General features: G+C 44.7%; 1 protein-coding gene across 1 annotated transcript in view; it reads right to left on the minus strand.

Annotated features, from left to right (window-relative positions):
* The window catches only part of VWA3B (von Willebrand factor A domain containing 3B), a 1,052,517-nt gene that overhangs the window by 468,465 nt on the left and 560,719 nt on the right, over positions 1-23,333 (minus strand). Inside the window, exons 22-23 of the mRNA XM_078658240.1 lie at positions 19,455-19,505; positions 8,284-8,494 (exon numbers count right to left, since the gene is read on the minus strand). Of these exons, the coding sequence (XP_078514366.1) occupies positions 8,284-8,494; positions 19,455-19,505 (262 nt within the window). The remainder of the gene's footprint in view (positions 1-8,283; positions 8,495-19,454; positions 19,506-23,333) is intronic.

Here is a 23,333-nt window from a genome sequence, read left to right on the forward strand (position 1 = left end):
TGAACTGACACTGTTTCAGCCACACATAGAAATCGGACGCTGCAACATTTTAAATCCTGCTACACTGTTACCGTCAGTTACTTCAAACCCTGCCACACATGACTGTGTGGAAGTTGTTAACACTATGACAAAGCCAAGACAGGATCTGACAGACATTGCATTACCTGATCCCGACCTGACACTTTATGTGGATGGTTCATGTATGAGAACAAGTACAGGAGAACTAGTAGCCGCGTATGCAGTGACTACTGACACCGAAGTTATAGAAACACATCGTATTGACACCCTGTCAGCTCAAGCAGCAGAGCTAGTCGCTCTGACCCAAGCCTGTATACGTGCCAAGAACCTGAAAGTAAACATATACACAGATTCACGTTATGCATTCGGAGTCGTACACGACTTTGGAGTGCTCTGGCAGGAACGAGGTTTTATGACTTCTCATGGAACCAAGATCCAGCATGGTCTCCTCATTCAAGCTCTGTTAGATGCAATACATTTACCGACAGCCATCGCTATCATAAAGTGCAAGGCACATACGAAAGTCACTGATATCATTTCCCAAGGTAACGATCTGGCAGATCGAACAGCCAAGCTTACAGCTCAGACTCCAGACATTCCAGTTAACACGACACTGACACACACTCCAGAACAGACTACTTGTATGACAGTTAAGGACCCTACACAAGATGTCATAGATATACAGTTACATGCTACTCCCGACGAAATCAAGAAATGGTCCGAACAAGGAGGGGTCCAGACAGATCAAGGATGGTTGACGAAGGGAAAAGCCATATGGTTTCTCCCCGACTCTATGGTTCAAGTCATTATCAACACCGCACATAGTCCAGCACACTTAGGAGAAAAAGCCATGTTAGACAGTATCCAGAACCTTTGGTTCAACAAGCATTTACGAGCAGCAGCCAAGCAGAAAGTACGTACCTGTATGATATGTTGTCAGTTCAATCCAGGTAAAAGTGTCCCGGTGGAACAAGGTGGATTCCAACCTCCTGACCACCCTTTTGAAGTCCTCCAGATGGATTATATTCAGATGGAGCGATGTCGAGGTTTCAAGTATGTCCTCGTAGTTGTATGCGCTTTGTCCAGGTGGACAGAAGCATATCCAGTTCCAGATTACACAGCTGCGACCACTGCCAGGCAGTTGGTTCGTGAGTATTTTCCCCGCTATGGATTACCTAGGGTCGTGTATTCAGATAACGGCCAGCCATTCTCATCCGAGCTCATGAAACAAGTTTCCCTTCTGTTAGGGTACCAGTGGAAGTTCCATTGTGTACGCCATCCTGAAGCAGCCGGTCTCGTAGAGAGACATAACCAGACTTTGAAAATCCGCATTGCTAAGGTTTGTACAGAAAAAGGTGTAGATTGGTTAGTAGCCCTGCCAGTTGCTCTTTTTTACATGAGAATGGTTGCACATTCCAGATCAGGTCTGTCCCCGTACGAGGTCGTATTCGGCCGCCCTCCAAACATGTGGGGTACACCTATGCCCCGAAAGATTACAGACGTTTCCAGTAATATGCTGACAGATTACCTAGCTTCCTTGATGTCTGCCCTACACTCTTGTCGTTCACAGGTTGCCGCTGCATTTCCAGACAACACTGAGGTGAAACCGCATGAAGTCGTTCCGGGAGAATTTGTCCTGGTGCGAAATTTTGATCGTTCAAGTCCGTTGGAGCCCCGTTGGAAGGAGCCCCAGCTGGTGTTATTGACAACAAGGACCGCCGTCAAGCTAGAGGGCCGCAAAGGCTGGGTGCATACCAGTCATATCAAGAAATTCCATGGATTGCGACAAAAGACATTTATCAAAGACTGCCCTATTCTTAAGGACTGCCCAAAGACAGACTCTGAATTCAAACTTCCCCTGTTAGAGAAAACTCCGCAGCAGGAGTATAAAGCCAAGTTGAGGTCTAGTAAAATAAGTCAGCCAGTTTAATTGTCTAAGTCCCTCTCGGGTGAAACGGTTAGACAGGTTCCTGACATGTATGAGATAGACCCACACAGTGAGAGAGTTAGTCAAAACTCTAAAAGATGTATTATCGTTCTATTCTTTTTGTTATTCTGGAGTCTTATGGTTACATGCATAAGTTATGCTTTACATTTATGATTTCCAATTCCACATGTACATATGTTTTCTAATGTTACAGTAGAGCACACATTTAGTGATCTACCTCCTCACGAGCTATCCTATCGTCTTGCTATGCGTAACAATACCTTTATCCGAATGTTGCATTATTCACACCAGACCAGCAATGCCACTAATTGTTGGGTATGTGGTCGACTCCCCCCTTTCCAGACACCGAAGGGAGTTCTGCCACTCTTTCCCTATCCGTTTTCACATAATGGTTCGTGTGGAGCATGGTCCACGTTAACGTCATCCTCCACTGATATGTCCCTTTTGAATCGAACATGTTTCCCAGACAAGCAAGGTCTTTCCCATAGAACAGGGTTAGATCTAGAAAATGAAGTATATGATTTAGGTAATTATTCCTCGAATTTCATGGTCTTGAATGTTCAGTCCGATACTACTCCAGATTTGCCTGCTATTTCAGTACTACCAGTCAAAGGCGAATTATGTGTCAGAAAGAATGGTTCCGCACATGTAGGACATAGTGATTGTACTACTATGGTCAAGTATAGTGACAGTGGGAAATCTATTTTCAAAGCCTCACGTCATTCTTATTTTGTTTGTGGTCAAACCGCATATATCCGTCTGCCCCTCGATTGGGATGGAACCTGTTACATTGCCTTCCTACTGCCACCAGTTTTTCTAGCCCCATCCGATTATCACAGAAACACACATCTAGTACACGTTAGACATAGAAGGGAGACTGAGTCCCCAATTGTCGATCAAACTGAAACTACTCTAGAACAATATCAAGACTTCAATAAAGGTTTCTTTTTCTTTATAGGCCCTGTCCAGAATAGTAAGTTAATACGTAGGTTAACCAGAACCCTTGAAGCAGTAGTGAATGAGACTACTTCCGCTCTAGGTAATTTAACCGAAGAGCAATCTGCCATTAGATTTGTCGTGCTCCAAAATCGTCTCGTTCTTGACGTCATACTGGCCGATAGAGGAGGAGCATGTAGAGTCATCGGATCTAGTTGCTGCATTTTCATTTCTAATAACGCACCGTCTGTTTATTCAGCTATAACCAGACTTCATAAAATTGCCCATCAGTTACACCAAGATCCAGGCACCTGGACATGGTCCGGTTGGCTCTGGAGTATCATATCTGCCTGGGGATGGAAAGTATTGTCATTCCTAGGTATAGCAGTAATGATCATATTCAGTTGCTGCCTCTGTTTACAATGTGGCCCTGCGATTTGCGGCATGTGTGCTACCTCTTGTATTCCTAGTCCTAAGTCCCGTTCCAAGACAATTCGAGACGAGCAAATGATGCTATATGAACAGATAGCTGGTATCATGAATATTGATGTTTCCTGATGGAAACGTAGGGCACAAGGAGGGAATGTGGAAAAGTAAATTTTGCCATGTTATATGTGCCTACGTGTTCCCCATCCTATGCTATATATGCATGATCGATATGCATGTATCCCCCTATGATCGATTAAAGACGCAATTATAGTTGTGTCCAACTCTAGTATGCCAGTTTCCAGTTCTCGTGAAAGCAACGAGTATTAGGCCTATGTTGCCACGTTTTACAGTGTGCACGTTAATTCATTGAATTGTCCCCGTTCCTAGGCCTCAAAAGGGCCCGGACACCAGATTCAGCTCCAGTCTCCTGAACCCTCTCCGAAGAGCGATGCAGCCCCCACCTGCATCCCTGACCCTTCACTTATTTCCTGCCGCACAGTGCCCGGCCCGGCCTGGCTCTGCCTGCCTGTCTGCCAAGAGTATGTTATGCTTCTAGTTATCAGTCCAGCCCTCCTTCTTTGCATTCCTAAGCTACTGAATCGCATCAATAGTTTCAGCCATGGTCTAGCCTTTCTGTCTCCATGTAAGAGAAATACTGTATTAATATTCATAGAATATTCCTAGCACACGCAATACATGTAGAATACTGCATGCACCAGTCTTAGAATCAAGTAGCCTCTGCCCTGATAACTTTTGGATTCTATCAACATGTACTCCAAACACCAGATACCAGATATGCTATAGGTACATGTCGTCCTGACACCGCAGACTTTAGTCTCCTCTTCTAGTGCAGAAGTCATAGCTCCAGTTCTCCCTGGTAACACGTCATTGCCCGTTTGCGCGCACCAACTAGGTTAAAGGTCCCAGCTACTCAGGTAGCCCCCTCCATGTTTCCGCCCCATTTATGACACTTCTGTGACGTCTACATCACATGTCTATGTATACGCCCTGTACACGCCTTCTTGTTACACCCATTTTGTCCTTATCTTTCGCGACTGTTACGAGTTACGCCTACTGCTACGCCTACTGTATTGAATGTAATGTAATTGTTATAGTATATATACTGTGTACTGTTACTGAAAGCTACCCTATGCCCATGCCATTCCCATTCCCTGGCAGCTGCCATCCCTTCTATTTCCGTGCAGGCTATCCCGTTCCTGTCCCTTCCCTTATGCATGATTAAAGCCTGTCAGACTCAAGATACCTCGAATCCTGTCTCTTATTTATTGAGCTATCTGTTTTATTCACTGTATTCAAAAATAGTACCGGTAATTAATTATTTATTTACCACATATATAACAGCAGATCCGTGGTGGAAGAAGTCTCAAAACAAGACTTACTAAAATTATGGCAGGTTTTTTTCTTATTTGGGTGGGCTGTTTTCAATCATGATGTGGAACATCATGCTCTCATTCAGAGTGATGTCAAGTAAGTTTACATCCAGATCAGTCACAAGTTATGTGCATATGTTTTGTATGTAGCACTTGCACACTTTAGTTCACCTATTCACTTTCACTGTGCCATCTTTCTTTGGAGCACCTTCTTGTGATACAATGTGTTCTCAAATATGATTTCCCTTAATTCCAGACTACTCCACTAAGTGGGGCAACTGTTACTCGATCTGCAATGGAAAGTTTGCCCCTCTAAACCTCTTTGACTCTCCAGGTACATGTGGGCAAGCAGTCAATCTGTATCTGACGGGAGATTGACCTGGACAAGTTTAGGAATAGGGCAACACACTTATCACCATTGCAATAAAAATGTGACTGTCCACCCAGAGTTGTGAGTGCACAACACTTTAAGTATAAGTCAGAACAGACATGCATTTATTTGCATTACAATTTTTTTTTAAAGTCATAGAAAGGACATGGAACACAGGGCCAGATTTACTATGCACGTGCGTTGTCCTTGCATCATGTAAGTTAACACAAGGCAATGTAAAGGTGGAAGTGACATTAGTAAAGCCACGCAAAGCGAGATTTGCCACGTGTTCCTTTAACCCGCAAGCCGTTACAACAACTTGATATTGAGGGCGCTTTTTTGGACTGGTGTTGGATTTTTCGTAGACTGGAGTTGGAATAGTAATTTTTACTATTCCAAAGTCTAATGTCCCCTAAAGCAAGCTGCTGTAACGACTTGCATGGTAAAGTAACACGTGTTAACGTCATAGTCTGGGTAGTGATTGCATTATAAAAGCATGAGGGGTTAATTCGTGTAGGGTTCCGTCACACAGCCTCCTGCCTCAGGTAGGCGTTACATGTGTGGAGCATGGGTGTTCCCATGCATCCAACCAGAACATTTTGACACAAACCTAAGTTTACAAATCCTGTGAAGATATGACTTCCTGCACAAAAACAATCCTGCCCATGATGCCTTTATGCATACTACCATGGCGCCAGAGGGCCGTCGTTTGAGACTAGACTGCCTGAAGTGCACCTGCACAACGAAAGAGCAGAAGTGCACCTTCTCTTAGAAGATATGGTCCATTTCTAGTCTCTGCCTTTCACACAACGCAGTTCAGCAAGTTTCTTACTGAGTTGCGCTGCATGAAATGCAAATGTAAATCTGTATTTGTAAAGCACAAACGACTCACCCTTACGGGTCTCAAGGCACTGGGGGCCGTTGTGGAAATTAAGTGAACTATTGCCCAGAGCCACATGGTGCTGAGCTGAGCTGCCGCCGGAGCCGGGGATCGAACCATGAATCCTCTGCTCCGAAGTCAGCTGCCCTGGCCGCTGCACCACACCTCTCCGCATGAGAGAATAGTAAATCGGCCTAAATGGTCACCAATATCAGCACAATCTAGAAACTAAAAGCACAATAACCCCAAAATGGAGTGACAAAATATGGTTAAGCAATGTTTGCAAACAATAATGTCTACAATCATGAAATGCTAATCCTCAAGACGCTGTTCCAAAGAGGGGTACAACACAGAGTTACTTTGTTACAATCATAAGCATTTACTGTACATGATGGTAGTGATCATGAGCACCTATTCAATGCAGAAAATACAAAATCTGGAGACTCCAGTTTATTTGTCCAAGCTCAGACAGTTTGACAACCTCCCATTGCCAATCAGAGTCAGTACCTCCTCCTTATTTAAACGTTCCAGCCTATCCAGCTGGGGCATAGTTCCTCCCATGGAGGAGGTGACCAAGAAGGTCCTCTCCCAGAGCGCACCGCACTTCCCACTACTTTTAAAGAGGTGACCAGGTACACTTTCCAAAGAGCTGCTCTAAAGGGAAACCATGAGTGTTCACTCCAGAAAGCTTTGGAAAGATACCAAAAGAGAGACGAAATGGGAGTGGGCTTATGTTATGGTCACTGTCCAACTCTATCTTGTAACCATCATTCCTATAAAAATAAATATTTGCAAATAGCTAACAAAAGAAACACTGGTAGTTTTCACGATATTACTCTACGGACACACTTGAATGATCAATGTAAGTTATACACAAGTCATACTCTACATATTCACGAACACCCCATATATACAAAAAAATATAAACAGTTGGTGGGCTAATCTGCCCCAAGCCTCTGAATGCAATTTGCACAGGAAGCCCAAAGGCAGTTCATAGGGTGCTGCCACAGCACTCCAGAAAGTATAATTATGTTACCACTAGCCAGAACTTATGCAGATCAGTGTCAGAGGCAGGCGCGGCTCCTCTGTTTGAGCTGGGGACTGTCGCCCCACAAACAAAAAGCCCCAGGCCAGAGCTGGAAAAAAAAATGGTAATACGGTTTATTTATTACCATTTTATTTTTGAGCAACCGACCCGTACCAAAGTGAGCATCAGGATGGGGCGGGCCATTGCTGTTGAGTGGCTACAGGGAGCTTTGTGCTCTCGAGTTTAAAATGCGCATGTCTTTTTGGCCATCCGTCTTGAAATAGCTAGCCAGACATGCGCATTTTAAACCTCTCTAACCCAGCTTTCTTAAGATAGCTGGGTTAGAGAAAGCAAAGGCCTCCCGTGCTCTTGTGAGCACTGATAGAGGCCTCTCCCACCAATCCTAGCCCTGCTCTCATGTTGCATGAGAGCAGTGCCAGGATTGGCTTGGGAGTCGGGAGCCTGCCTGCTGCCTGCCTCGAGGAGAAGGATCGAGGAGGAGGTCACGTTTGAGAAAAGGTAAGTTTTGTTTTGTATTTTTTTATGTGCCCCCTTCCCCCCCACCACCTCACCACCCTTGGAACATGCCAACCACCATTGGTCAGAGGTGCTACTTCTTCAAGGCTACAAATTAGTTTGGCCAATTTAGGTTTCTCACTTGCATGGGACAACAAACAAGTCTCCCCAAAGACATCCCGTATGCCTTTGAGGGTCGATTAGGATATAAAGCCCTACACTGTTGCCAAGAAGCGAAAAGTCAGACGATTTCTCGGTCACAAAGAGTAAATAATCAGGATTGCATGGAAATGTATGTTTTTCTTACAGTGATCCAATATTGTGTTTGTTTCAAAGGATCAATAGGCATTTTATCTGTTTCAAGGTTCCAAATGGCGAATCCTTTTAAGTATTACATCCGAGCAAGCACATCCTTAAATTAATTTTACCATGTGCACTATCTGGTTTTGTGAACAAATATTCTTCATAAAAGTTCAGCATTAGCAGGTACAAGAAAACAGGTGTAAAATCGATTATCAAAAAATTGCTATCATAGTTTCAAAGATCAATCATAGTTTTAAAGTTTTTCAAATGTGACATTTATAGAGGGTATGTCTTAGATGGCATTATATTGCACTTGCACTCTTGCTGTTCTGAACCCTCAAAGATAGATGTTCTCAAATAGAGCATTAAAAACTCAACTACATTTTTTTTAATAAAATGTACAATGATTGAGGAATTGTGAAAGGTAAAGTCTTGCAATAAGTTAATGAGACTTGGTTAACGCACCTCTCCCTCCATATTTGAATGTGGCACCATGTCCTTTTCCTTTGCCTGCCGTTGCAGCTCAGTAGCCTGCTGTATGTATGTGACTCCAGCCTCTATCTCTTCCTCTAACAATGCCACATCATCAGATGAAATGGGCCAACCAAGTCTATCCAAGGCTTGGAGCAAAGCCTCCTTATGTTCTTTATATGGTACTGCTACAGTTGACTCAAATCTAAAAATAAGTACAAGGAAATTAGATATTAGAAATGTATTTCTTTTTTAAGCGCTATTTACATTTTTCTCTCAACCAGTTGTTTAGTCTCCATTTCTACTTGTAATTCATCGACCCAATTAATTTGTTTCTGCATCACCTGTTTTTCCACATTTCCACTCAAGAGTGAAGATGCCCTGCAAAGGGTGGTTTTATAAAGCTGTTCCCCGCTGGATCATCTGTTAATCACATGCAGAGATAGATATAACGTACGCTACATGTCACCTGGACTCACACTTCAGTCAACTTCAGCACTTCAGTCAACCAACAACCCCAATTTCTTACACAATGGTAAAACCCTTGACCCAAGATCAACAGTGCTTACCAAAAGTGGGATCTGAAATATCATGTGATAGGCACAGACGTCTGCTATCCCTAGTGTCACTGAAACTGTTGCTCTTATGATGAGATGGCAGCTAAGTTGTTGTTGAGTTATTATACATTAGAAAGTAAAATGTGGGCAACAAAGAGCAAAGTGAACACACATCTCATACAATACAAAAGTATAAAACCATTGCGTTCACAACACTGGTCCCAAAGCAATAAGGGAATCCTGCTGGCAGTAGATATCCAATCCGAAGCACAATTGTGACCCAAACTTTAAATGTGAGGACCTTGTTCACCATTGAGACATCAGCCATCATTTTTTTGGACAAATATTCATCATAAAATAGTATTCAAATTGAGTTTGGGAGAGGCAGTGGTGTTATGGCCACAGCTGCCAACTTTGAAACTAGGGTTCGAGTTTCAGCATCGGCTCAATATCCTGTGATTCTGGTCAAATCACTTAATCTCTCCGTGCCTAACAAAAATGAATCTGTCCATGAGTAAAGTAACTAGTGCTCATATAAAGTGCTCCACTATCTCTGGGTCGATATTGCGCTGCGTAAAACTGCAAAAAAAAATACATATTCACACATTTATTTCTAGCGTGTGTAAGTAATGATTTCAAGATAATCCAATGTCCAGATAATCCAAGGGGAGTGATGTAAACATTACTTGTACATGCTAGAGAGCGACTAGCAATCTTGGAAGTGCTTCTGATGTTACCCCACATATATTCAAACCTTTCTCCCATTTTCTTGATATTATTACTATATTTTCTTAATTACCAGACTTGAAGAAAACCTAGGCAGTATATATCAGAGGACCCCAACTACTGTAGGCAGGAACATTTAAATTCAGTTCTGCATATGCTTGGAATATGAAAATTGACGTATGGAATGATCCGAACATTTTCAAGGCATATGTTGAAATGAACTTTGTGACTACTTTCTTGACGAATATTTTGTCTAACAAATAACAGTTGATATCTCAGTGATGATCAAGTTCTTCACTATCACCATACATGGTACTGAGTGTCTCATCTCGCTATATTCTGATGATGTATTGCTCAAATGAAAGGACTATGAGAGCATCTCCAAAGAGAAACATATCAGGTAGCACCATAATATGTCTTACGATTAGGTATAAAATAGGGAGAAATCAGAGGTATCCAACTGAGTTTCCTAGTCCTCAGTTTGACTGAGAATCACCCAATATGCCTAAATAAATGCAATAGTTGCAAAAATATCTAGGTATTAACGTTAAGAATACTAAACAAGACATCTTGTTTTAGCATCTATATAACCTGCTGCTACTTTTTTTTTAAAGAATGAGAAAAGGATAACTGGGCACTATCAACCTAATATACCGGTTGCTTCTAATGTTATTGATGTGTTGATGGAGTTCTCCTAAAATGGTAAATGCTGCTGATCACTTTGAAAACTACTTTAGTTGCTTGCTTCACTTTTGTGTTATTGTTACTTATGTTAGAAAAATGAAAATGTATTGTTTAATATTTGTACAGTTTGTATAATGGCAAAGTTTTTTTTCAAAACCAGTAAGCACTTCCATAATGCTCAACAGAATACATTTATATATTTTTACCCAACCAAATACAAACAGTGGATGAAATTTCCGAAACTCAAAAAGTGACAGTTTTTGAGCAATCCTTGCGATGCCTGTAATATCACCACTCTGGGCGCATTATCAGACAGTCTTTTGGTCCTATTCTACATAACCTTATGGTTTTCGGTGACTTTAACATCCATCCTTGTAGAAACCCAATGCTATCTAGTATATCTGAGTTGGGCTGTCCCCGTATGAAGGGATTTCCTTTTGAACATCATGCTCAGGGGGCATTGTTGAATAATTTGATACATTTATTGGACATGATGGCCTTGATGTCCTTAACTGCCCCGCACACCACATTTCCTGTGCCAACTTTTAACCCCTTCCATGCTCATGACGAGCTCAGCTCGTCATGCAGTACACTGCTTGTGTGCTCATGACGAGCTGAGCTCGTCGTGAACAATGGGATTCATCGATGATCAGCATGGGGGATGAATCTCTGTAGCATTGAAGGTGTTAAAGGGTGTGGTAGGGGGTTGTTCATGGATTTTATCTTAATCTCCTCTTCCTTACAATCCTTATTTCATGGTTTTGAAATTGTTGCAAGTGAATATAGTGATCATAACCCTCTTTGTGTTTTGATGCAGGGCCCATTATCAGCACAAATTGCAGAGGTAACAAGTAGGGGCTCACTCAGACCAACTGATGGCAAACAATGACTTAAATGGTCCCAGATCTCTCAGTGAAGTAAATGTATCCTGTGCTACCGAGTTAGCACTATGTACTTCTGCAGGTTCCTCTCCCAGTGAAGTTCTTGGCACGTATGAACTAATAGCGCGTAAAGTCAGCTACCCCAGGTCACAGATGGTTTGACTCCCACTGCTCCAAGGCAGCTAAAAAGCTGAGGGAATCTCTGTCAGCCAAGCCAAGAAATCAAATTGAGGTACGAACATGCCGTAAAGAATACCAGATAGCCTTGGTCAGACGGAAGGGTGCCCTGAAGGAAGAGGCATGGAGGGAACTGATTGACTCAAGCACTCTCAGGAACAGCTCTAGTTAAGGTTGTAGAACGTATTCTCTTGCAGAGACTATCCACATGGGCAGAGGAGCACAAGATCCTGTTGGATGTCCAGTTTGGATTTTGGTCGGGACGCTCTACCGTTGCTCAGTGTCTTAACTTATCTATCTTACTGAGCAAATATACAGTTGCCCGCCCCGGTACAGTCTACCTTGCCTTCATGGACTTGTCCTCCGCATTTGACTGCGTCAACAGGGTTAAATTGTGGCAGTCCATGGGCAATAGGGGTGGATAACAGTATTGTTAATTTCTTAGGGGATTTGCATAAGTCAAATAAGGCTAACGTTATGTTTTCCTAGGACCTTCGGGTCAGTAGGGACATTGAGACAAAGAGGGGATTACGGCAAGGGTGCATTCTGGCTCTATTCTTGTTTAATCTTGACTTTAATGATTTGGAAACTGCACTAAGAGCCACTGGGGTTGATTACCCGTGCGTAGGGTGGCGTGGTATCCCCGTATTGCTTTACGGGGATGATGCCGTCCTTATATCCAGGACTACAATAGGTTTGCAATCTCTATTAACAGAATTCTCCAGTTTTATGATGGACCAGAATTGGCAATAAATAATTCAAAATCTTACATAATGCAAGTGGAGCAACGACCAAACAAAAGTTTTCAATTCAGTGTTGGCCCAGCTAAAATCCCCGCACTAACGTTTTCTCTTATTTAGGGGTTCTTTTTGATGATCATTTAAAATGGGGTTCATTAATCTTGAGGAAAAAGGGGGATCTGACCCAGGTGAATGCAGCAATCTTTAACTTTGCTGCAAAAATAGGGAAGAAACCAATTGGAGCCATGCTGAAAGTTTACCAAGCCAAAAGCATGGCCATAGCTAGCTATGTAAGCGAAATCTGGGGACACATTGCTGTGTATTCTCTCCAGGTGGTTGAGAATGACTTTTTAAAGCGCATATTTTGTGTTCGGCGCGGAATATCTAACCTATCGGTCCATGAGGAATTGAGGGTCCCCTATCTAAGTGATGTTCTTGCGATGCGCCCTCTGGTGTTTTGGTTGAGGTGTTGGTTAAACAAAGAGTTAACGCTTAACCATTTAATTTTAAGAGAGTGTTTGTCCCTCGATAATGCATCTCCAATTTAACTACATTAAAACCAGCCTGGAAGGGCTAGGGCGCGCTGATCCTTTTGGTAACCCTGAATCCATTGTTAAGAAGGATGTGGAATTAATTAGGGTAGCCTTCTTAACCTCAAGGAAATTGGACAGGGAAGCGCAGGAGATGCTGAAACCCAGTGTTCGTACGTTTTTAATGCTCAAAACAATTCCGACAATGGAACCTTATCTAATGGGGTTTCTATCAATACACGAGAGGTTCTTATTAACTAGGTACCGGATGAACGTTTTTCATCTCTTGCTAGCGAGGCCTAAGGGATACAGTAGAGGTCAAGTGCTAGCTCCCTGTGGTGCGACGCACAGTCTCCACAGGATTTGCTGCATTTTATGTTTTTATGTAAGTTCTATGAAACCCCTCAAAGGTATTTTTTGGTTCCCATTTTAAAAATAATTAATTTTATTCAGGCCCGTCCTGCATTAATGTATCTGCAATTGCTGAAAGAGGACTGTATTATTTTATAGTGGGGTTTTTAAAAGCTACTGTGAAATCCCGGGCCTGCATGCATGTTTAAACAATGGATGATCTATGTAGGATCTATTAGGCCTAGCGTGCACCATTAAGTAAATAAAATAGGAAGTTATGTTTTCCGGGCACATTGCATTTTAAAGGTTTTGATCAATTAGGGATATTGGATTTTATCCATAAATTGTGTATAGGGTCAATTGTTTTTAAATCATGTTTTAACGTATTACTGTTTTTATGTACTTGTAACCGTTGTAACTTTTATGGTTTGCCGATATGAAACCGAATAAAGTTTATTTGAATTTTGAATTTGAGCAATCCTGCATTGCAAAGTGGTATTTTGCTATTAAAAGCTGTTGTCTGCCAGTGGATTTTCTTTTCATAAATTAAAAATTAGTATTAGTGTTTCAACAAACAATAGCACGCCTTTTAAAAGTCAAAGAGGTATAACAAACAACACCAAGTTTAAAAAAAAACACAGATACCTTTATACATTTAAAAATTGTGAGCTTGCTTGTTTAAAATCAGAATGAATAGGTATTTAAAAGTTTAGAAAAATGGGATTTGCGTCTAAGATTAAAAATTGATATATAACTGTAAAAGGGTAACTTTAATATTAGGTCAGAACAATGCATTTATAGCATTTAATAAGCAACACAGCTCCTTTTTAAAAGGTATGTAAGTTATGTTGGAGTTTTTAGACTACTACATAACCTGTATAATATCTCCTTCCAGGCAGCTTTTTCGCAGAACATATGTGGAAGCCTGTTCGGGTGGGATTTTTGTAATTCCTCGCACAAAATCCAAGGGAGTAGCCAGAAAATTAAAGTACCCTCCCCTTTGAAATTAAAGCTCTGGTGGCAAATTGCAAACAAAGTAAGTGGGCCGACCCCTTCCTAGAAGAGCTTCCCTGTCTCTTCCATCTAGATGTCTATCCATTCATCCGTTCACCCTTTCATCCACCCACTGATATCCATAATTTCATCTTTACATTCTTACATGCACTCATTTCTTCATTCATCAGTCAATCTTTCCCCATTCCATCAATCCATCCACTTTGCCATCCATCCATCCATCTTGCCATCCATCAATCCATCCATTCTGCCATTGATCTATGTATCCATTCTGACTCACATCAGAAGCGGCCGCTCCCTCACGCTGCTCCCAGCCCCACTGAAGCCTCCATCTGGTATCGTAGCGCTACACCGAGTAACTCGCTCTTGCCTGCCTGAATACTCGTAGGCACATCAGCGCTTACCTAACAGCCTAGAGTAGATTAAAAATTGGCTACAGTACTTTATACCGCTTAATTACCTGTTTTACTCGCTATTGCCAAGTTAATTGCAATTGTAGCGCTAGACTGACATAGAGCGCGATTTTAGAATTTTTACTTGCTTAGTTGTGGTTAGATCGTCTGTATCCCCAATCCTGCTTCGGTGTTTATCTTGCAGCCATTTCTGTTGTTGTTGTTGTGTCCCCCTGGCCGGATATCCTCCACGCACCCGCCTCCCAGCTGCTCCTCCCTCCCACAAGCAATGTAAGCGCCGCTCTCCCCGCTGCAAAGCTGTGACCGCCCTGACTCACATCAGAAGCGGCCGCTCCCTCACGCTGCTCCCAGCCCCACTGAAGCCTCCATCTGGTATCGTAGCGCTACACCGAGTAACTCACTCTTGCCTGCCTGAACACTCGAAGGCACATCAGCGATTACCTAACAGCCTAGAGTAGATTAAAAATCGGCTACAGTACTTTATACCGCTTAATTACCTGTTTTACTCGCTATTGCCAAGTTAATTGCAATTGTAGCGCTAGACTGACATAGAGCGCGATTTTAGAATTTTTACTTGCTTAGTTGTGGTTAGATCGTCTGTATCCCCAATCCTGCTTCGGTGTTTATCTTGCAGCCATTTCTGTTGTTGTTGTTGTGTCCCCCTGGCCGGATATCCTCTACGCACCCGCCTCCCAGCTGCTCCTCCCTCCCACAAGCATTGTAAGCGCCGCTCTCCCCCCTGCAAAGCTGTGACCGCCCTGACTCACATCAGAAGCGGCCGCTCCCTCACGCTGCTCCCAGCCCCACTGAAGCCTCCATCTGGTATCGTAGCGCTACACTGAGTAACTCGCTCTTGCCTGCCTGAACACTCAAAGGCACATCAGCGCTTACCTAACAGCCTAGAGTAGATTAAAAATCGGCTACAGTACTTTATACCGCTTAATTACCTGTTTTACTCGCTATTGCCAAGTTAATTGCAATTGTAGCGCTAGACTGACATAGAGCGCGATTTTAGAATTTTTACTTGCTTAGTTGTGGTTAGATCGTCTGTATCCCCAATCCTGCTTCGGTGTTTATCTTGCAGCCATTTCTGTTGTTGTTGTTGTGTCCCCCTGGCCGGATATCCTCCACGCACCCGCCTCCCAGCTGCTCCTCCCTCACTCCTCCCCTTCCACTATCCACATATGACAGATGCTTTTGCGCGCAGCGTTCACGCGCAGCGGCCACGCCCCATGCGCGCCGAAGGCGCGCCAAAGGTAAGCTCGTCTACGCCTGTCCGCGCTGGACCGCGCCCAGCGCCAGACCCCCTGGCCCCCGCTCTACCCTGCCCACTACACTCACATATGATGCCGCAACTCTCCTCGCCCTCAACCCCGGACGTACTCCACAATGCTGCGAAGCCACCCCAGGACGCACCCACGGCCCATTCGCCTGTCACACCTGCAAGTTCACCTGCTTCAAGACCCTCACCAAATCCACTTCCTCCAAACATAGCTCCGACTCTAACCACCTGAAATGCATCCTGCTGAACACCCGCTCAGTCCACAGACACGCAACTGAACTCTGGGACCTACTCGACACTGCGTCACCGGACATCGCCTTCCTTACAGAAACATGGATGCACATATCATCAGCACCCGACATCGCTATAGCCATACCGGACGCTTACAAGATCATCCGAAAAGACCGCACCAACCAAACAGGAGGAGGCATCGCCATCATCCATAGGATCACCATCAAAATCACAACCAGATTCGACGATAATCTTGCAACCGCCGAACATCTCCACTTCCAGATCCACACCGACCCTAGGACCACACTTAGAGGCACCCTCATCTACAGGCCCCCAGGAACCCGCACTCAATTCAGCAATGACATCCCTGACTTCATCTCCCCACATGCCCTCGCCTCCGAGAACTACATTCTATTAGGAGACCTCAACTTCCACCTTGAAAACAAACACGACAGCAACACCAACTCCCTTCTGGACAACCTGGCCAATCTCGGACTCAAACAACTTGTTGACACCCCCACCCATGTAGCCGGACACACGCTCGACCCTATCTTCACCTCCAGCAAGCACATTTCCTTCGACCGCACCACAGCTCTCCATTGGACGGACCACAGCTAAGTTCACTTCAGCTACAAAACCACCTTGACCCACAACCGCCCACAACCCATTCCTCGGAGAAACTGGAACAAAATCACCTCCGACCAACTCCTCACATCGCTCAACCAAAACACTCCCACCCTCTCATTGGACCCAAACCAAGCGGCCACCAAATTCTCGCAATGGATCACCCACAGCGCCGACGAATTAGCACCCCTGAAAAAGCACCAGATCAATTCAGGCAGCAAAAAGGCTCCCTGGTTCAATGAGGACCTTAAAAAATCCAAGAAGCTATGCCGCACCCTAGAGAAAACATGGAGAAAAAACCCAACCGCCGACAACATGGCCACCCTCAAGGCAGCCACCCGCAAACACCACCAACTGATCCGATCCACCAAGAAATCAGCATTCAAGGATCGTCTCGACAACAACGCCCACAATAGCAAGGAACTTTTCAACATCGTCAAAGAATTCACCAACCCCGCCGCAGCATCTAACGACATCACTCCCTCCCAAGACCTCTGCGATGCGTTATCCTCCTTCTTCTACAACAAAATTGCCGACATTCACAACAGCTTCGAGAACACTCCCTGCGAACAACCCTCCCCACCCCCCTCAGACCCTACACCGCCGACTAACAACCTCAGCGCCTGGAACCCAATCACCACCGAAGACACCATCCGCCTAATGAATTCCATCCACTCTGGCTCGCCAACCGACCCCTGCCCCCACTACATTTTCAACAAAGCTGACTCCATCATCGCACCCCATCTCCGTGATGTCATCAACTGCTCGTTCAACTCTGCCACCTTCCCAGAAAGCTGGAAACACGCCGAACTCAGCGCCCTCTTGAAGAAACCCACAGCAGACCCCTCTGAACTTAAAAACTACCGACCCATATCCCTCCTCCCCTTCCCCGCCAAAGTCATTGAGAAAGCCGTCAACAGCCAGCTCGCCGCCTTCCTTGAATCCAACAACTCCCTCGATCCCTCTCAATCCGGATTTCGAGCCAAACACAGCACCGAGACCGCCCTCATCGCAGCAACAGACGACATCCGAACACTACTGGATAACGGAGAAACAGCGGCCCTCATTCTACTCGACCTCTCCGCCGCTTTCGACACAGTCTGCCACAGCACCCTTATACAACGCCTCAGCAACATCGGCATACAAGGAAAAGCCTTGGACTGGATCATCTCATTCCTCGCCGGGAGAACTCAAAAAGTCCGACTTCCCCCATTTAACTCAGAGGCCACTGAAGTCATCTGTGGAGTACCACAAGGATCATCACTCAGTCCCACCCTCTTCAACGTTTACATGAGTCCACTCGCCTCCATCGAGCGCGCCAGCACAACCTTAACATCATCTCTTACGCCGACGACACCCAGTTAATCCTTTCCCTCACCAAAGACCCTAACACCGCCAAAACCAATCTTCACGAAGGCATGAAAGAAGTAGCCGAATGGATGAAACATAGCCGCCTAAAACTCAACTCAGACAAAATGGAGGTGCTCATCCTAGGATCTTCCCCCTCAGCCTGGGACGACTCTTGGTGGCCTTCCGCTCTGGGCACAGCACCCACACCCACAGACCACGCACGCAACCTGGGCTTCATCCTAGACTCCTCTCTCTCGATGTCCAGACAAGTCAATGCAGTCTCATCCTCCTGCTTCAACGTACTTCGTATTCTTAAAAAGATCTTCCGCTGGATCCCCCTCGAAACAAGAAAGACTGTCACCCACGCACTGGTCACGAGCCGACTGGATTATGGTAACACACTATACGCCGGAATCACAGCAAAATTACAGAAAAAACTCCAACGCATCCAAAACGCATCAGCGAGACTCATATTGGACATCCCTCGCCAAGATCACATCACCGGACACCTAAAAGACCTCCACTGGCTTCCCGTCAACAAGAGAATTACATTCCGTCTTCTCACCCACGCACACAAGGCCCTCTACAAACTAGGACCCGAATGCCTCAACACACGACTGTCCTTCTACACACCCACCCGTCAACTAAGATCGTCCAATCAAGCCCTCGCCGCAGTCCCGCGCATCCGAAAATCCACCATGAGTGGCAGATCCTTCTCCTTCCTGGCGGCCAAGACCTGGAACTCACTCCCCACTCACCTCCGCCTTTCTCAAAACCACATCTCCTTCAGAAAAGAACTTAAAACCTGGCTATTCGACAAAAATTGAACCCCCCTTCCCCAAGCGCCTTGAGACCCTCTGGGTGAGTAGTGCGCTATACAAATCCCTGAACTTGAACTTGAACTTGAACCCTGCCATCCATCATCATCCTTCCATTCAATCTGCGATACATCCATCCACACTGCCATCCTTCCACTCACCCGTCCATCTGTCATCCATTTGCTCATCCTTTCACCCACTCATCCATCCATCCATCCATCCCTTTATTCTACCATCCTGACACCTGTGTATCCACCTATCCATTCACTTATTATTTCACCCATTCATCATCTACCCACATATTCATCCGCCTACTCACCCCTTCACCTATCCTCTATTCAATATTCTGTCTTTATTTCCCATTTATATTTAACATCTCTTGTTTTTCATTGCTACCTAATGCTCTTCAATCAACGGTGAATTCCTCCATTGTGTTAATTATAAGATTTTGTCTGCCGAGTTGCAGACAGAAGAGGCCCATAAGGTGCCCTACCCCCGCCGTAGCTCCCAAAGCGGGGGGTTCACGACGCCCCTGACAATACCCATGAACGCAAGGTGACTGGCAAGTTATTTCTCATACGGTATTCACATACTACTCTTATTTGCTTTAACGTTTTATTCAAAAGTGCATAAATTACCAATAATGCACCCTTTTAAACTGTTTTAATGAAACAGTGCAAGACATCAGTAAAACCTCATTAAACAAAATAATATTTAAACAATCTATGCCATTTTTTGTCCAGGTTTTTTAAACTTAAACTTTCAAATTAAAAATCGGGCTACTCACTTGTCTCGCTCATCTTGCGTTAGAGCCCTCCAAATAAGGAGATTCAGGCGCCTATTGAAAAAAAGACATTGCATGAAGTCAAATGGATGTGTGGGTTCTGCGCATGTTGCTGAATGTTGTAAGATTAGACCTACTGAATAGTAGTAATACGTTCAAATGTATTCTTAAGTGATGTTCATTTTGAAAACAATCTGAGAGTATAACATCATTGATCCATATGCTGATCGCATATCTAGAATAAACCCTGCACACAGAGATGATGAAAACAGCTCTTCAGTATTATGGCAGTGTGAAAGTTTCAGGTTGCCTGGGCGACGTGGCAGCAATCACCTGAATGGCCAACAGGGATGGCACAGAAGAGCTTGGGTCAAGTCTAAGTATGCTAAATGCAACGATAGGGCTGATTGGAGACACTCAGACCAGCACTCACCGCCAAGTAATCACCGCTGCTTTCAAGTCAGCTGCTTTGCAATCTGCACATTCAAAGCCTTGACGGTTACCACTGTATAATGTTGACTAATTGAAGTTAAGGTGAATCAAGCCATATTCTTTGTTGGTTCCATCCTGCGCATTATTCAGTGTGGAAAACAGATATGTCATGATTAGGAGTCAGGCGGAGCAGAATAAACACTAGGGGTGGGTGGTAAACTCCGCTCCGTCGGCAGAGTTCATGGAGTTTTGGTCATTCTTGTGCTCCGCTTTGAGCGCAGAGGTCAGGAAAAACTCCGCCAACTGCTGCATCGCTGAGGTTTTTTTGCGCATGGCTCGCTAAGTTGGCGAGCGAGAAAAAATGAACGCTAGATCACCTCCCAGTGAGATTTCTCAACTCAAGTGGTCACGGCAGGATGCTACGGCTCGCATTGAGAAAGTTGCCACTCAGGTTGCGAAAGCTGCCACTCGAATAGAAAATCAACTGAACTGCATGGAATCTCACTTAGATTTTAGGTAACTCCACTGAATTTCACAGTTCTGCTAATCCCTAATAAACATATGGAATTGATCACATCTCTGCATTATTTCTGGAAACCGGTTCACGCAGGTGCAGGAACTCCATCTTACCAGCCGGTAACTCCAGCCAGCCAAGCTGTATACAGCTTTGGCTGTAACAGCAGCCACGCCTCATCCTCAGTCCCTGACACAATTTTTCTTTGTCAAGGGTTGATCATGCAATGCTCCCCTTGCCAAAACTACTCTTCCTGTACCCTTCCCTACTCTCTCAGCCCCTCTCTTTCCATCCCTGCTCCACAGGGAAGCCACTGCTCCCTTTTACCACCTGCTCAGAGCAGTTCTTAATTGGGAGCATTAAGCTCCTTGGAATAGGGAACACCGTGTGGAATTCTGTGCAGTAATTCTGTATCTGCACAGTTATTCCCCATTCTAAGATGTCTAACTCGTAATAAGTAGAATTCCTTGCAGATATATTGGCCAATAACAGTAGTTCTGCCAAATGGGGATCCCACCTAACTTGTCATCAAGGCCGTAATGTGGGATTACAGTTCCAGTGAGCGAACAGAGAAATAGCTCTATAGTCATTGTGTGATTTTAATTGAATCACATGATTACATCTGTGAATTGTATTGAATCATGTATGTTTTAACCCATGCTATGCAAAGAAAGTAGCACAATCCATATGTCTAGAAATACTGTTTGCAGGCAAAGTCAAACAAGCAAATGAGGGGAGCTTACTTACCTATGCAAGAACTGTTCTGTTTAAACAATGTACCTTTATACACTTATCAAATATGAATGATATGACTAAGTTTGGGGAAAAGTCAGTTTGCTGTGATAAAATTGATACATAATGATGCTCTTTCATGCCACGTCTTGCTAGAAATCCCCTGCCGCGCTATTCCTCATTATGCAAACCAGATGAAAGGTTCAATGTGTATTCACTTAATCTATTTCCAAGAAAATAAACTATAGGGAGTAAGGGTATAGTTGACAGATCTCTTTCTTTTGACCCCAAGAGCAACAGAACGGTCTCCACTTGTTTTGGAATCATTAGGGTCTTGAGGAAGATCTTTCATGTCTTTCCTTTTCCTTTCAAAAGCAAGCAGTTGTCGCCCTGGTCCTTTCCAGACTGGATTAGTGTAATGCCCTATATTTGGACATTAACCCCTTGCCTGTGGGGCTAATTCCCCCACTGTGCTGGGGGGCAGGGGAGCGCGTACAGCGCCCCAGTGCTCGTGACGAGCTCAGCTCGTCCGCAGCACGATGGCGCTGTGCTCATGACGAGCTGAGCTCGTCACGGCCACACCCGTTTCTTTGGAACGCTCAGCACAACGGGGGAATTAGCCCTGCGTGCGAGCGTTGTGGCCGTTATGACGAGCGCAGCTCGTCATGAGCACACGGCCACCGTGGCTCATGACGAGCTGAGCTCGTCATGAGCATGGGAGCATGCTCATGAGCATGGGAGGGGTTAAAAACTGTTCCATTCACAAACTGCAGCTTGTACAGAATGCAGCGGCCAGGCTAGTGATAGATCTTCATAAATTCCACCCTGCTTCGGCGTCTATTCGCAAGTTGCATTGGCTTCCTCTAGGCCGGAGAATTTAATTCAAGGCCCTTTGCCTCGTTCATAAAGCTTTTTATAACCCAGGCTCTGAAGGCATCAAAAGGCTTTTTAAATGATATGTTCCTACCAAACATTTAAGATCTGCCAGTAAAAACTGGCTGGTAGTTCCCAGGTTCAGGACAGCCAGGTGGTGGTGGGGGGGGGGGGGGGGGCTTTTTGAGTTGCTGCCTCTAAACTCTGGAACAATCTCCCAATTAATAACAATGAATATGACAATTGGGTTACGAAATCACTGGACTCCATACTTCCCCTCCGTACCTTCGGCTCAAAAAGGCAGCACAAAACAGAGCCCTGGTATTCAGAAGAGCTTAGAGGAAAAAAACTTATATGTAAGAGGCTGGAAAGAAAGTGGCGCTTGAGCTATGCCACCACGGACAAAGCCACCTACAGGGAGGCCATCAGAACCTATAAATCCGAAATAAAATCAACACAATCGGCCTATTACAGCGAGAAAATAATGTCGGCTAGATCCAAGCCCAAAGAGATATATCAAACAATAAAAGATCTGACCAGGATCCCACTTTCTTCGGCCGTTAATTACAACCCACTTTCCCGTTGTAATGATTTAGCTGAGTTCTTTTTCCACAAAGTAAACACAATCTACTTACCCTTTCCGGGCTCAGATGCAGAGTCCTCCACCCAAGGATCTTATCCAGCTGCAGAAATGGAGGATCCTCATCAAAATATCTTAGACCACTTCCCCCAGTTAGACCCAGAAACACTCGAGCCCCTGATGCACCAAATAAAATCCGGCTCTCCGTGTGATCCTGCCCCTCCGAGTACACTGGTCTTGGCCGATAAGGTTATTCTTCCCACACTCATGGAGTTACTGAACTCCTTCATAGCGACTGGAATGGTTCCGCCTACCTGGAAACACGCCATGGTACGAGCACTCCTGAAGAAGCCCACCCTCGACCCTGGCAACCTCAACAATTACCGCCCGATTTCATTGCTCCCCTGGGTAAGCAAAGTCCTCGAAAAACATATTAACATCTCTTTGACCAGGTTTCTCGAGTGTAACCATCTGCTTGATGCTGCCCAAACGGGTTTCCGCCCCAAACATGGGACGGAAACTGCTTTGATGGCAGTAACAGAGGAAGCTAGGCGGATCTTGGATCTGGGGGGGTCAGTGGCAGTGATCCTCCTCGATCTGAGCGCCGCCTTTGACACGGTGAACCATAAAATCCTTCTACTCCGTCTCTTTAGCCTAGGAATATCAGGAGAAGCCCTGGCTTGGCTTAAATCTTTCCTAAGTGACCGGACATTCCAAGTCTTTGAAGGAGCTTCCGTCTACATGAGCAAGC

This window comes from Lissotriton helveticus, chromosome 8 (assembly GCF_964261635.1).
Source record: "Lissotriton helveticus chromosome 8, aLisHel1.1, whole genome shotgun sequence".
In the NCBI taxonomy this organism is placed as follows: domain Eukaryota; kingdom Metazoa; phylum Chordata; class Amphibia; order Caudata; family Salamandridae; genus Lissotriton; species Lissotriton helveticus.